Source organism: Strigops habroptila, chromosome 2, assembly GCF_004027225.2.
Source record: "Strigops habroptila isolate Jane chromosome 2, bStrHab1.2.pri, whole genome shotgun sequence".
In the NCBI taxonomy this organism is placed as follows: domain Eukaryota; kingdom Metazoa; phylum Chordata; class Aves; order Psittaciformes; family Psittacidae; genus Strigops; species Strigops habroptila.
The window spans coordinates 108820983-108836631 of record NC_044278.2 but is presented as its reverse complement, the minus strand read 5'-3'; the positions used below and the strand labels follow the sequence as shown (position 1 = coordinate 108836631).

The following is a 15649-nucleotide window of genomic DNA, read 5'->3' as shown; positions in this document are numbered from 1 at the left end:
TAAACTGGTAAGGGCTGGACACAGGCCCAAAACTATTCCACATTCAGGTTTATTTATTCCTATATTTGGCTTATGCAGACTAGCATTGTCATAGGCAGTGCCAAGTCATGGTTTGAGAGATAGCAGAGCCTGGAGACTCTTTCCAATAGACAACAGATAAGAGGTTACCTTATTGTAAGGCAAAGGAGAGTTTAGCTGTATGGATGGAGCTGCCTCGTCCCATCTGATCTTGAGTTTAACCGGAACCCTGTCCTATTTTACCATTAGCAGAGATGTTGCGTGAAGAACTTTAACTTTCTGTAACCCTCAGATAAGAGTGTAGATGCTGCAAGGCTCGTCATCAGTAAGCAAAGCTAGACACACAGAGCAAATCATAATTTCACTTTTGGGAGGTTGGGTAAACCTTCTTTGTACCAGGAACTATTCTGCTCAGCTTCTTGAGTCCAGAGGAATAAATCGGAAATAGAGGAGTGCCTGGAAGATAAAGTCTTCTGCCTCCATTCTTTCCCAGTGACCTCCCCCATATATTAAATAAATGAACTGAAAATGAATTGAGTATAATGAATTCTTCTTGTTGAAATTCACTGATAGAGCTCACTTCATTGTTAAGTAGCATAGTAGTGTCAATACTAGTTATTATGAAAAAGGTATTTTTTTAAAGTCTTTTCATTTTGTATAATTTACTTATAAATAAAGTTAGGAACTATTATTTAGACATAATTTATGATTATTGACTTAAATTAGATTTATAGATGATTAGTACTTCTGGAACTGGACCTTAGTTATACAGACTTGAAACATACAGTGATGTAAAGAGATTGAATAGCTAACTGTCAATGATAATCATTAATCTAATCCTTAATTGTTGCTGTGAAGGTAACTTTTTTTATAAAGGAACTATTGAAGTATTTGGAAACAATACCACCAATAAACCCCCCCTTAAAATAATTGCCACTTCCTTTTCCAAGGGACTTTCAGAAGTACTTTCCTTATCAAACTTTTACCTGCACATGAAACCTATAGGGTCTAAGTAGGTCATTATCCCATGTAGTTATTTTGGGCAACTGTGATAGAAGGGAGGGAAAAAAAGTTATTTTGAACTTGTGGGATATAGCTGAGCCAGAGTAATCTAATTGCAGTATCAAACTGTCCAGGAAACTAATAGTAACATGATTAGTTTTATGTGCTGTGTTATGTGACTTATAGTGATTTACCTATTCTGGACCTCTCTGTGTTTGAAAGATGACATTTCCAGTAATGTTTTGGTTCAATCTGTCAGTTTATTTTATGAGATCAGATGGTACTGTGATACAAAACAGTGTATAAAATTTGGAACAAGGGAAATTCTTTTTATTTATGACAAAGGAGCGCATAATTAAAATTTTAATATCATTTCTGAAATGCATATAATCAGTTTATCTACAATAGAAAGAACTACAAGACTTAAGTAATATTTCTAATAACTCATTTTGAAACACAGGTGTTTATTTTATCAGTGACAAGTATTTACAAAGACATTGAAGTTTCTGCATCTTCTGTTATTTGGTAATATAGAAGAAAAACGATTAGAAAATAATTATAGAATGTGTTTATATTTTTTTATTTCAATGAAGAACTGCAATGACAAAGAAGAAATGCTTACAGGGCAATGCTATCCACTGATACAAAATTAATATTAATTAATTTATAGGTTCCAAAGAATTTCAATGGGAATTTGTGCATGGCTTGTTTGAAAACGCAATTTATGGAGGCCGTGTAGACAATTACTTCGATATGAGGGTTCTTCGGTCCTACTTGGAGCAGCTTTTCAATTCACAAGTCATTGGCAGTTTAAATGCTAGAGGCAAGAAGATTACTAGTTTCCCATATTCGATCTCTTTACCAAATTCCTGCAGTATTTTGGTAGGTATACATCTTCTATCACCTAATATAAAAACTTAATAAAGTTATTTTCAAGAATTATTCTTGGAAATAATTCCACAAAGAAAACCAGAGTTACAATCCAAAGAATACCTTCATTTATTTATTTAAAGCTTCTTTTGTGTAAAGAACTAATTCTTAAGTTGTCAGAGCTATTCTGTCTGTTCAGCCAGTCTCCTTTTTTATAATACCTGATTGGACTATGGAGTAGAGCAGCATAGGTAAAAAGAACTGAGTAAAAGAAGTTGGGTCAATTTATGACAAAGAAGGATATAATTACATTTTTGTGTAACTTAATGTATTAGCATAATAGTAGTTTTTAGAGACTGCTAAACATTCTTATAACTTCTGGATGAAATAGGAACATCTAGATACATCTTATTTACGAAATATATCAACATTCTGACATAATCTGCTTTATGCTGTGGAGAGTGTATAGATTTATTTTTTTTTTAGACAAATATGGATTCTGATTCCCCTTTAGTATTCCTTTATTGTAAACAAGAGGGAATTCAGTGAGTCTAAAGCACTGATCTCTCCCTATCCTTTCACGTTACTACTAATATTAAGATTAATTTGCATTTTAATGTAGGACTCCAAACTAGACATCTAATATGAGTTGAAATTCTTTTAACACACACTGTTAAATTCATGAGCTGAACAAAAGGTCCCTCAGTTATATTTATTCTTTTCTTATAATACAGGATTATCGTAATATTATTGAAAGTCTGCCAGAAGATGATAAACCAGACTTTTTTGGCCTGCCTGCTAATATTGCTCGTTCATCACAATGTATGATCAGTTCCCAGGTAAAGTTACATTTTTCATTGACCACTGAATTTTTCCTGCATCCAATATAAGCTAGAGAACCCACCACTTGTTCATAAATATTAATTTCCATAAGTCAGAGTAAATGAAGGGATTTTTGGAATATGTCGACTTTTATCTGTAGAATATTTTAATAACAATTCTCTTTAGTTACAAAGATATTAATTTAGGACTTAAATAAACAAAGAATTATTGAGAAAATTTACAATGATATAATTCAGTTCATGCTGAAGAGTATCTACATATGTAAGTAGTTTCTAATTCTATTTATGCTGTTAATCTAACTTCTGTCAATGGGATAGTTCTTACAGTTGCTGTTCACTGCAAGTTAAGGTTTTAGTTCTGGTCATTAAATTCTAATACAGTAGTTTGGCAGATAAAATATGGGTAACATTTCATTCTCTTTCTGAAAGAGGAATTAGCGTGTTAAACTATAAAGCTATATAAAGACAAATCAGTAGGATAACAGTGCGTGGGGTAATACACTGAGCTCAAGAACTCTATTACAAAACCGAAAAAATGAAGATCGAGTGTATCTATCTGGTTTTGTCTTAAAATCTTTTACATAAAGATCAACTCTAAAATGCTTTTGTTTCTGTCAGATACACAGTAGACTGCTCATTAGTTCTTTCAGCTATGCTTACATAATTTGTTAAGAACTGCAGTTGTTAAAAATGGTAGTGTTTGAAAATAAGTCCTTAGTTAACCTCCATAAAATCAGAATACATTCAGAGCTCCTGTGTGAAGGGAAGTAGGTAATGAATGCATTCACATGCAGACTTGGACACTACTGAACTGGTCTGCCATAGCATTGATTATAATCTATAAACTATGGATTATAATCTTGAAAATATGAGTCTGTTGTAGTTACAATTCTGCGAGATGATGCTTTGTCATATGAGAGATTTCCTATCCTTTCACTACTAGTTTGTGATACTTCTTATAGTCTTAGGCAATTTAAGAAACAGAAATGGGAGATTTTTCTTAACTTGTGTTTCTACCTAACTATGAATCCTACTTGCATTCCACTTCTGATAGTTTGGCAGCTGTCTTAGAGCCGTAGGTGATCCTATGGTTCAGTCAAATTGAGTGATTGGTTTCTAACAGGAGTCTTTTTCATAATTCCATTACCAAGCTAAGGCAGAGAAAAGCTGAATGAGTAAGGTAGTGAGAAATAAATTGCTACCAGCTCATCATGTCACTAGCACTAGAAATGTGAAATTTAATACTGTGTCCACTGCTTCACTGATTCTGTGCAAAGTATGTGGTATACAATTTATGTCTACTATCCCATACACTTTCTTATCTACTAGCCATTGTAATTTCTCAGTGTGTATTTTTACTAACATCTTCTTCCTTATGCAGAGAAACAGAATTGTATTGTCTGCACCACTGAACTTGGGATTAGGGGAAGTAGGTTTTTTTGAAACATACATACTTAGAAGTTACTCGTTTAAATCAACTGACAGCAATTGTGACTTCAGTCATATTTTTAGGCTTGGAAATTTAAAATAATCATTCAGATATATACTGATTTTAAGTAAATCGTAATCAGCAATCTTTTATCAGTTCAAAACTTTTTAAAATAAGTATTTAAACAGATAACACTATGATCTATTCTATTAATCATGAAATTAAACTAATGTAAATCTATTACAAGCAATCTGATATCATCTTATGACGTTTCACTACACAAGATGGAGTACTTAGATAATATAAATGTAGATTTCATATAGACTTTCTATGAATATTACTTATTTTTCATCTATAGGAATGATGGTTTGTATTGCTGGAGCAACACACTTTGCCGTAGCAGAAATTTGCTGCAGCACAGTGCAGCATTTTGCAGTCATGCAGAGATCTCTTCTGTAACCTGCTGCATTGCTAATATTTGGGTAAACCTAAAACAGCACTAAGAAGAAATGGACTTTTTTCAGTAACCTGGCAAATATTGACTATGTTCACAGCTTTTCTTATTTCCAGCAGAGAACTTCAATTCTAATTTAAGAGCCGAGTATGTCTAGCTGCATTATTTTGATATTGTTAAAAATTATGTCTTAGGATGTTGTGTAGTGTAATTCAGAAAGTATTAATTCTGCATACGTATTGGTAAGAGCCATTTTGGTTTTAAAAAAATATTTGACTTAAATAGATGTGATCTTTTAATCAACATGACTTTTTTTTTTTATTATTTTGTGCTTAGTTGGTTTATGTAGGTAGAGCTAGGTAAATTTTTAGAGCCTGGATTTCTAGAGTTCACAGTGGGTCTGCAGTTCTGCCTTACCTACCATTACAACAAGCCTTTGACACAACATCCCTTAGGTTGCATTGCTCATGAATAATCTCGCATCTCTTGCTGTGTTCTCTCTGCAGAACAGTGCAGTTAAAATAGAAAAGAACTTAGCTGACAGTGCAGATGCAGGAGTCAGCATAGCTTGTCCTGTTTGTTTTACACCAGGTAGATTTTCAGTATAGCTGCAATTCAAGTTTCCTCAGACTTCATCACATAAGGCAATCGAGTTGGTCAAACATTGTTTGCTAACGAGTCCACCACTAAACCATGTCCCTGAGAGCCTCATCTACATATATTTTAAATACCTCCGGGGATGGTGACTCCACCACTTCCCTTGGCAGCCTGTTCCAATGCTTGACAACCCTTTTGGTAAAGAAATTATTCCTAATATCCAATCTGAACCTCCCCTGGCACAACTTGAGGCTGTTTCATCTTGTCCTATCACTTGTTACTTGGGAGAAGAGACCAACCCCCACCTCACTACAACCTCCTTTCAGGCAGTTGTGGAGAGTGATAAGATCTCCCCTGAGCCTCCTTTTCTCCAGGTTAAACAACTCCAGTTTCCTCATCATTCCTCATCAGACTTGTTCTCCAGACCCTTCACCAGCTTTGTTCCCTTCTATGGACACATTCCAGCGCCTCTATGTCTTTCTTGGAGTGAGGGGCCCAGAACATAACACCAGATTCGAGCTGTGGCCTCACCAGTGCCAAGCACAGGGGGACAGTCACTGCCCTAGTCCTGCTGGCTGCTCTTTCTGATAAAAGCCAGGATGCCATTGGCCTTCTTGGCCACCTAGGCACAAGCTGGCTCACATTCATCCAGCTGTCAACCAACATCCCCAGGTCCTTTTCTGCCAAGCAGCTTTCCAGCCACTCTTCCCCAAGCCTGTAGCATTGCATGGGGTTGTTGTGACCCAAGTACAGGACTCAGCACTTTGCCTTGTTGAACCTCATAAAATTGGCCTCAGCCCATTCATCTAGCCTGTCCATATCCCTCTGCAGAGCCTTCCAGTCCTCCAGCCGATCCACACTCCTGCCGAACTTGGTGTCATCCACAAACTTCCTGAGAATGCACTCGATCCCCTTGTCCAGATCACTGATAAAGATACTAAACGGAACTGGGCCCCATACTGGGCCCTGGGGAGCACCACTAGTGACTGACCACCAACTAGATTTGTCTTCATGATCAGATATGAGTGTGTTCATGTTCTCTAAGTAGGCTGTTTCTCTCCTTCCCTTCCTAAACCATGCACAGAGGCCATTGAATACCTCAGGTTTTACATACCATCCCTCACTTACGTTGTCTTGTGTTTTCTTTGAACATTTGCATATGTGCTGAAACTGGTCTCACCCTTAATGTTCCCAGCTAGTCTAATCTCCAGCTGGGTTTGTCTTTTCTAATTTCATCCTGAAGTGCTCAATCACTGTTTTTATCTTCTTTCTTTCTCTCTTTTATTTTCCTTCTTCTTGTATGTTTCTTTTTTTTTCTTTCAATCCATTGAGACACTCCCTGTTTACCCAAACAGTCATTCTGCTGAAAAGCCTGGTCTTTCTGCACAATGAGGTGGTTTGTTCTGAGCTCACTCAAAAATGCTTATTTGTTCCTCATTTTAATGACCTGAAAATAAGGTGCCGTCTCCAGTTTTCCCTCTCCTTTATGACCACTTCTCATGGGATTCTGCTAACAGTTCTCTGAATAAAACTGTGTCTGCTTTCTCAAAGTCCAAAATCTCTACTCTTCAGTTTACCTCAGACTATCCTCAACATAAATATAAATAATAATTCCTCCCTGTATTGGCAGTGTTGGCTGTTAACCAGTACTTTAGATATTTCCTTCAGTAGTGTCACCATTAATAATGCGGCCTTTTCACATACATTTTGAAATATGAAGATGCACAGCTGCAAATAATGGTATTAAAAGGGTTTCTGTGGCTGAAAGGTAACTCTTAATTTGTGTTAAAATTTTATAAGCTAGCAGGTCTCTCATGAACTTTATTCAAGCTTTTAAAATACAATTCCCGTGAAAAATTTGTTCATGCACTTCTTTGACATAGTATAATGCTTGTGTGGTTTATTTCTCATACTCGGTAAAAATTTACCTTTGCAAATCACTACTATAAATGTCAATTTGGAAGTGTACAGGACTAAAATGCACATTGTTATAGAGTATTTTAAAAGCATGTAGAAATGACCTATGCCTGTATTCACTCTTATTTTCATGTATCCATACCGTGACATTTCATACTTGTGCTGAATGACAGCTGAATCATTTGAAAACTTGAGTTTGTTTTAGCAGAAACTCAACACACAGAAATAACACTCATACATTACATCAGGATGAATTAAGTAAATTGTGGTATCTGAACAAAGTCAGGTTTACAAAATCAGGCAAAAAGCATTTTGCCTAAGTATATACTCCACAGAAATTGTACTACACAGAAACCATACAATTATAGACTTATTTGGGTTGGAAGGGACCTTAAAGATCATCTAGTTCCAACCCCTCTGCCATGGGCAGGGACACCTTCCACTAGACCAGGTTGCTCAAAGCCCCGTCCAACCTGGCCTTGAGCACTGCCAGGGATGGGGCAGCCACAGCTTCTCGGGGCAACCTGTTCCAGTGTCTCATCACCCTCACAGGGAAAAAAATTTTCCTAATATCTAAACTAAATCTACCTTCTTTCAGCTTAAAGCCATTCCCCCTTGTCTTATCACAACATGCCCTTGTAAAAGGTCCCTCTGCAGATTTCTTGTAGACTTCATTTGGCTATTGGAAGACTGCAGTAAGATCTCCCTGGAGCCTTCTCTTCTCCAGGCTGAACAAGCCCAGCTCTCTCAGCCTGTCTTCATAGAAGTGCTCCAGGTCTCTGATCATCCTCATGGCCACCTCTGGACTCGCTGCAGCAGGTCCACATCCTTCTTGTGTTGTTTCCCCCAGAGCTGGATGCAGTACTGCAGGTGTGGTCTCACAAGAGCAGAGGAAAGGGGGAGAATCACCTCCTTTGATCTTCTGATCTTCTGCTCCTTTTGATGCAGCCCAGCATACAGTTGGCTTTCTGGGCTGCAAGCGCACACTGCCAGCTCATGTTGAGCTTCTCATCAACCAGCCACCCCCAAATCCTTCTCCTCAGGGCTGATCTGAATCCATTCTCCACCCAGCCTGTAGCTGTGCTTGGGGTTGCGCCGATGCAGATGCAGGACCTTGCAGTTTGCTTTGTTGAACTTCATGAGGTTGGCATTGGCCCACCTCACAAGCGTGTCAAGGTCCCTCTGGATGGCAGCCCTTCCCTCCAGCGTATCAACCGAATCACACAGCTTGGTGTCATTTGCAAACCTACTGAGGGTGCATTAATCCCACTGTCCATGTCACCAACAAAGATGTTGGACAGCACTGGTCCCAATACTGAAATCTCACATTGAATGCATTCTGTTTATAGATGTGGTTGATTGAAGAGAAAAAACAATTTCTTTAATGAATTCCATTAGAAGTCAAAAGGAATAGCTCATCATACCTTAGTGTAGCTGTTAAATATACTACTCTTTTAAAAAAATCAATGTTGCTCTTCAGTCTGTGCTTGAAACTTGGAAAGTTTGTAGAAAAACCCAATTATGGTTTTTGTAGCTGTTTTTTTATTTTGGGATGAATACTTGTTGAGTTAAAATTAATAGTAAACTAATAATGGAAAACAGTGTAGGGCAATCTAGTAAGGCAAACAAGGCAAGAACCAGGATCAGGAAATGTGATTTTTCCTCATTAAATGTAATTGCAAGGAGCTCATTGACTTCAGTAAAACAGCATTTTATCCTTGGGTTCTTTTTTTTTTTTTTTTAATCTTAGTTGCTCTTATTTTCAGCAAGTCACTGGCTGATTCTGTAGCTCTTCCCACTATTCCTTACATATCTCATTTATTTAGATTAAAGCTGCTCTCTGTCCTCCTAAAGCTGTAGTCAGATGTATGATTGTATTACAGTTCAAATGCTGGATTTTACCTTGTTAATGACAGCAGCTGAGACAGAATGTGCAGGGGAGGGTGTACAAGGACACCTGGAACACTTAGATTGCTGCATCATGATTGTACACTACTGTTATTACCTAAGTCAGCTAAAGAAAAGTTAGGATAAGTATGTCCACTCAATATTCCAGTCATACATCTGACTGGGGCTGTGGGATATGGTTGTTTTTCAATAATAGCTGTAGCTTCTTGTGTGTTTGTCAACAGGCTGAATTTTCTCTTGCAAAATCTAGCTCAACAGGACTCTGAGCACTGGTACCTAATTTTATATCTACTGCTCCTCCATAATTCTAATCATGCCACATAGAGTAATATGGGTATAATTATTGAAAGCATGCAATTGAAATTATTCTTGATCTTGTTATGTTATTCCTATAGCTGTCAGGATGAATATAAATCTATTTTCTTAAAATAATTTAGCATTTATATAACCTTTGCATCAGCCATGCATAGCATATAATTACTGACATTGATTAAATGCATCCCACATCAGAAATACGTGACTAATAGTCTGTAGCAGAAATTGATGAGTAATGCCAAACTGTAGTTATTATTACCCTGCAGCTGAGGGATCTGAGTTCTTAACAAGAATTTTTAAAATCTGGGGAGTGTTTTGTATATACCTGTGGTGCTGCATGAAAGAAAAGTGCTGTGTCAAATAATGGGAGCTGTAGTACTGTGCTCTACCAGAAAACACAGCTCTTTACCACTGCAGTCAATCATTGCAATACTTCAAGTAGCCTTATTAATTCCTACAAGATTGGTGCTATGTATGTGAGAATATATTGGTGCACTGCATAGAAGTTTGTTCTGAACAGGCTCTAATTTTCCAGTTTTTTAAATTTTGTTAGGGTGTATAATTAGCTAAGGTGAACCACCTCTTCTGGCTTTCCTTTCTGCATTGTATTCTCTAGGTAATATGTATGCTGGGACCTCTACAAAGTAAACCCCATAGTTATTCTTTGGGAGAAGTTTAGAATATCGGCTGGGTCAGTGGTGGGCTTGTGCTGTCCATCTGCAGCATCCTGATGATTTTTGTCCTCCTCCACTGAACCCCGTCTCTACGGAGGATTTTCCTGGTGTCAAAGATGTATATGATCCTCTCAGGTATAAAGGAAGATATAGGTGGTGTCAATGTCTTTCCCTTTTTTGTTTTGTATTTTGATTAAGGCATCATCTATTTCTGTATTGAGTCCAGTCCTACTTCACATCCTTATTGAGTGAAAGCACAGCTTTGAAGTGGCCTTGAGGAAACAACCACAGAGCAAGTGTAGACCTACGCTGTTTCTTACTCATCTATGTGCAATATGAATGTTTTAGTTATGAATGCCATTAAAGTACCTTTGTCCTAACAACGTCCACAGACCCTGTTATTGCAGAGAGGCTAAGGAACACAGAGACTGAAAGTCCTTGAGATTTCATTGGCAGCTCAGTCTTAAACTACTTTCACAGTCATGTGGGTTGCTGCAGCCAAACTATTAGGAACAATATGGAAGCATGTAGTTCTGTCAGAAGGCAAACTGGGCTGAATCCAGCTCCCTCTCTTGGCTCAATGAAGACATAGTTGCATTGCACCAAGTTACTACTTCACCAATATTTATCAAAGTGGCTATGTTATAACTTCATATTATCATTTGAGAATATCAGAAATATCTCCTCGAACAGCTGTGTAGAGGGGTATATTGTTTCATTCAGAGTAATGAAACACTGAATTGGTTTCTGTGCTAAGGTTACATCGCTTTAAAACTGGTAGATGGCAGTAGAGCATCTGCTTTGACATTGTCTGTAGATCTGAGGGGAGTTTGTTAGCTTTTTGTGCAAAAATAAACATCCTTTTATCTGTTCCATAGTCTTGAAAAAATAGCCATTATTTGACTAGCAAATGTTTTCTGGTTTGTATTCTTTCAACAGTAATCATACTCAGAAATCACTGATCTGAGATTTTTTTTTAATTCAGTGACATAGAATTTCACAATATATTTTTTACTTTGTTACTTTGTTCTTTTTCAAATTGTAATACTGTGTGTAAAATTTTATTTTGTTGTATGATTTGTAGCATAGATTGCTTCTGAAATAAATACAAGTCTTGGATATAAGCCTGTGGGTTTTTTTAGATTGTATTTGTGAAGTAGCAGTTTTTGCAGTAGCTGTGAATTACTGAAGGCAAGACTTTTTCCTCATCTTGTGCATGAGTAAAGAACAGAAATAGATATTGTATTCCTAGAAATTTTTTTTTATCTAAGTTTCAGGGAAGGAGAAATTAAAATCTTGACATTTTCTCTATTTTGCTATGAGTTTATTTTAATTTTCAGGTCAAACATGACTTTCTAGTAATTCTGTATGAAGCCGCATGGGACCATTACTGTCTTTATTGCTTTCTATTCTGTTCATTATCTCTCTTAATTTCTCTAAATGCATGGGGTTTTTACTATAATGTGTTGGTCAATATCATAACAGCATATATCCGTAGAAACCCACAAAGTACACAATAGATTAAAAAGCTGAAATGCACAATTAATTTAATAACTAGGTAAATAAATATTGACATTGCAAGTTTGACTATGCCACCTTTATTAATATATGCAATTTATATTACTCTGTGCTGACAACACAAAAAAAAGTATGAATTGTCCACTAAGAATGGAGAAAATATCCAGTAGCAGTTCCTGTATGCTGTTTATAGTTATTAGATGCACTGTTCACAAATAAATTACTCTATTAAATTTTTTATATACTGTTATGATTAGTTGACCATACTTAAAACAGGCATCTTCTACAAAGAATCATGGTTCTGAATAATCTTCTCACCCCTCTTTAAACAGACCAGTATTTGTGATTGCTTTGATATTTTGATTACTTTTCTTTCCATCCCTCTCATGTTTTCAGTGAAGGTAGTGGTTTCCTGCTTTATGATAGATTTTTTCACTCTTATCTTTATTCAGAATATTTAGATGTGTATTTGGGCTGGACTAGCACAACATATAAGAGTTTTTAGTGTATAATATATTAAAAGACTATATTGCAATAACAAAGGTGAGCATTGAAAGGTCAGGTATTGTAAAAGTACTCTTGAGTACCCTGTATTAAACAACTATGTTTAGATTTTCAGTTTCCTTAGTATTATAAGGACATACTTTGGTTCTTTCCAAACTAGAGTCCAAAGAATATGATTCAACAGACCTAGATGTCTGCATCTGTTCTAGTCACTTCTAGTCTCTCTTTGTGGTCATAGAGGTAATGTGTTTAAAGCATGTCGTGGTTTAAGCCCAGCTGGTAACTCAGAACCATGCAGCCGCTCGGTTACTCCCCGCCGTTTTTGCCCCTCTGCTCCTGGAGGGATGGGGAGGAGAATCGAAAGAATGTAAATGCCAAGGGTTGAGATAAGAACAGTCCAGTAAGTAAGGTATAATACAAAACTACTACTGCTACCACCAATAATAGTAGTGATAAGGGAAATAACAAGGGGATAAAACACAATTGCTTACCACCCACGGACCGATACCTAGCCTGACCCGAGCAGTGATCTGGCCTTTTGGGTAACTCCCCCCAGTTTATATACTGGGCATGACATGCTGTGATATGGAATACCCCTTTGGCTAGTTTGGGTCAGATGCCCTGTCTGCTTCCTCCTGGCTTCCCATGCTCCTCCTCACTGGCAGAGCATAAGTCTGAAAAAGTCCTTGATCAGAGTAAACATTCCTTAGCAACAACTAAAACCAGCAGTGTGTTATCAGCATTGTTCTCAGGCTAAAGTCTCTTGAGTTTTAAAGTTAGGTCTCCAGGAAATTAAAATTCTTATTCTAACCTCCACAACGCAAACCCATCTATCTATCTAAGGTACCTATGTAAGGAACTTAGTTTTCCTATGTACTCAATAGGAGGGCCTCCCAAATTACAAATTAGCCCACTTAAGATCTGTCTGTTGATTATGTTATTCTACCATCATACCCGTTAAACTTGAGAGAAGAAATGAGATGCACTGGAAAGAGTTAAAGAATTTCCATGAACATTTGATAAAGATCATAGTATGTTACAGTACTCTAGAACACTGAGAGTTAAAGCTTGATTTATTTTGATTCAATACTTTTAAGTGCTTAACTTTTGATAATCACATCACAATATTTTTGGGCTATTTTGATAAAATATACAAAGTGAAAAGAGATACAGGTGCTTTGAAGAAGATGATTGAAATAATGGATAGATAGTGTATTTCTTATTTAAATTATATTGTCAAATTCTATAATTAGATAATTAGAAATAGACAACTAACCCTATACACTAGAGTTAGAAAATAATTACTTGATCTTGCAGTCACTACTGCTCAAATTCATTTCAGCTATATGAAGCTGTTTATACCTATGAAGACACTTTAAAAAGAAAACAATGCTTAATATTTTGAATCCGCCATATTCAAAAAGCAATCATACAAACTTTTTTCAACTTTATAGTATAAATATGCAAGTTTATATGAAATACTGCATACTGAATTACCAGTTAAAGTATAGTTTATATAAATGTTTTATTTCTTTGCAAATAGTGGCAGGCAACTATTCAAAAACAAATTATGAGAGCCAGAACTATAGCTAAAAGAATTATATCTGGAAGGCACAAATGTGTGTTTATTATCTGTATTGCTTGTCAGAACATTTGCACGTGTGCAGAGTGAAAAGGAGGAAGAATAGCAGGAATGATAAAGATACTGTAATCAAAACATTGATTAGAGAAAATAATTTTTTGCCAAATTAAACAAGAATCTTTTCTGCTATACACAATAGCTGGAGCACACAAAGAATTACTGAAGTTATGAGAATAAGAGAATGAAATGGTATTTTCCATAACAGAAGCTATACTGAGTGGTGTCTTGTATTTTCTTTTCCTCCCTTTAGCTACCAGAATACTTACAGAAGACCTTGTAGGCCTTTGCATCTGTTGCTAGTTTCAAACCCAGCTGAGATTTGGCTTTCCTCACTCCATCCTAACATAACTGAGCAATGTCTTTATACCTGTGCTGGGTAGTCCATCCCTGCTTCCATCTTCTGTGGATTAGCTTTGTACCTTTGAGATGACTAGTTTCCTAGTCGTCCATCTTGATCTTCTGCCACACTTTTCTTTTGTTTGCTTATCATGCTTGCTTCCTGCACATCAGAAAGGATTGTTCTTGTGCTTTGAGGAATTTGTTCTTAAAGATTAACAACTCTCCTGGCTCCCTTTGCCCTCCAGTGCAGTTGCCCATTGTGTCCTGCCAAGAAGATCCCTGACTAAGCTAAAATCTATTCTCCTGAGTACCAGGGTTGTGATTCTACTACTTGCCTTACTCTCTTCTCTCAGAATCGTAAACTCCGCTATCTCATGGTTGGTGGAGCCAAGGCTGCCCTCAACCTTCACATCATCTTCATTGTTTATTAACAACAGATTCAGTAGAGCATCTCCCCTGGTTGACTAATTGATTGCCTGTACAAAGAAATTGTCTTCAAGAAATTCTAGAAATCTGCATTGCTTGTACCCTCTCATATTTCCCTCACAGCAGATCCTGTGTTGGTTGAAGTCTTCCATGAGTATGAAGGCTTGTGATTGTTAGGCTCCTTCAAGCTGTCAGAAGAAGACTTCGTCTATTCTATTGATCAAGAGTCTGTAGCACACACCTATTAGAGCACCACCAGTGTTCCGATCTCTCTCTGTCGGCTCTCAGCTGGCTTGTAACCTGTTCCTGGGCAAAGCTCCATTCACTCCAGTAACTCCTTTGCCTTGACTGCAACTTCTCCTTGCCTTCCTTTCTGGCTATTTACATCAGACTACAGGCTTGACAAATTGTGGCTGGAAAGCTGCTTGACAGAAAAGGACCTGGGGATGTTGATCAGAAGCTTGGATGAACATGAGCCAGCTTGTGCCTAGGTGGCCAAGAAGGCCAATGACATCCTGGCTTTTATCAGAAAGAGCAGCCAGCAGGACTAGGGCAGTGATTGTCCCCCTGTACTTGGCACTGGTGAGGCCACAGCTTGAATCCGGTGTTATGTTCTGGGCCCCTCACTCCAAGAAAGACATAGAGGCGCTGGAATGTGTCCATAGAAAGGAACAAAGCTGGTGAAGGGTCTGGAGAACAAGTCTGATGAGGAATGATGAGGAAACTGGAGTTGTTTAACCTGGAGAAAAGGAGGCTCAGGGGAGATCTTATCACTCTCCACAACTGCCTGAAAGGAGGTTGTAGTGAGGTGGGGGTTGGTCTCTTCTCCCAAGTAACAAGTGATAGATAGGACAAGATGAAACAGCCTCAAGTTGTGCCAGGGGAGGTTCAGATTGGACATTAGGAATAATTTCTTTACCGAAAGGATTGTCAAGCATTGGAACAGGCTGCCAAGGGAAGTGGTGGAGTCACCATCCCCGGAGGTATTTAAAATACGTGTAGATGTGGCTTTTAGGGATGTGGTTTAGTGGTGGACTTGGCAGTGTTAGGTTAAGAGTTGTATTTGATGATCTTAAAGGCCTTTTCCAACCTAAACAATTCTATGATTCTATGTTATGCATAGAGATTTTATATATTTTTGTTATATATATTTATAGATCGTAGAACGGTTAGGGTTGGAAAGGACCATAAGAT

General features: G+C 37.3%; 1 protein-coding gene across 5 annotated transcripts in view; it reads left to right on the top strand.

Moving 5' to 3' along the window:
- DYNC2H1 (dynein cytoplasmic 2 heavy chain 1) overlaps positions 1-15649 on the top strand; it is a 156057-nt gene that overhangs the window by 99234 nt on the left and 41174 nt on the right. For all 5 annotated transcript variants that reach the window (XM_030475679.1, XM_030475678.1, XM_030475677.1 and 2 more), the window contains 2 exons: positions 1691-1902; positions 2625-2729. In XM_030475679.1, the coding sequence (XP_030331539.1) occupies positions 1691-1902; positions 2625-2729 (317 nt within the window). The remainder of the gene's footprint in view (positions 1-1690; positions 1903-2624; positions 2730-15649) is intronic.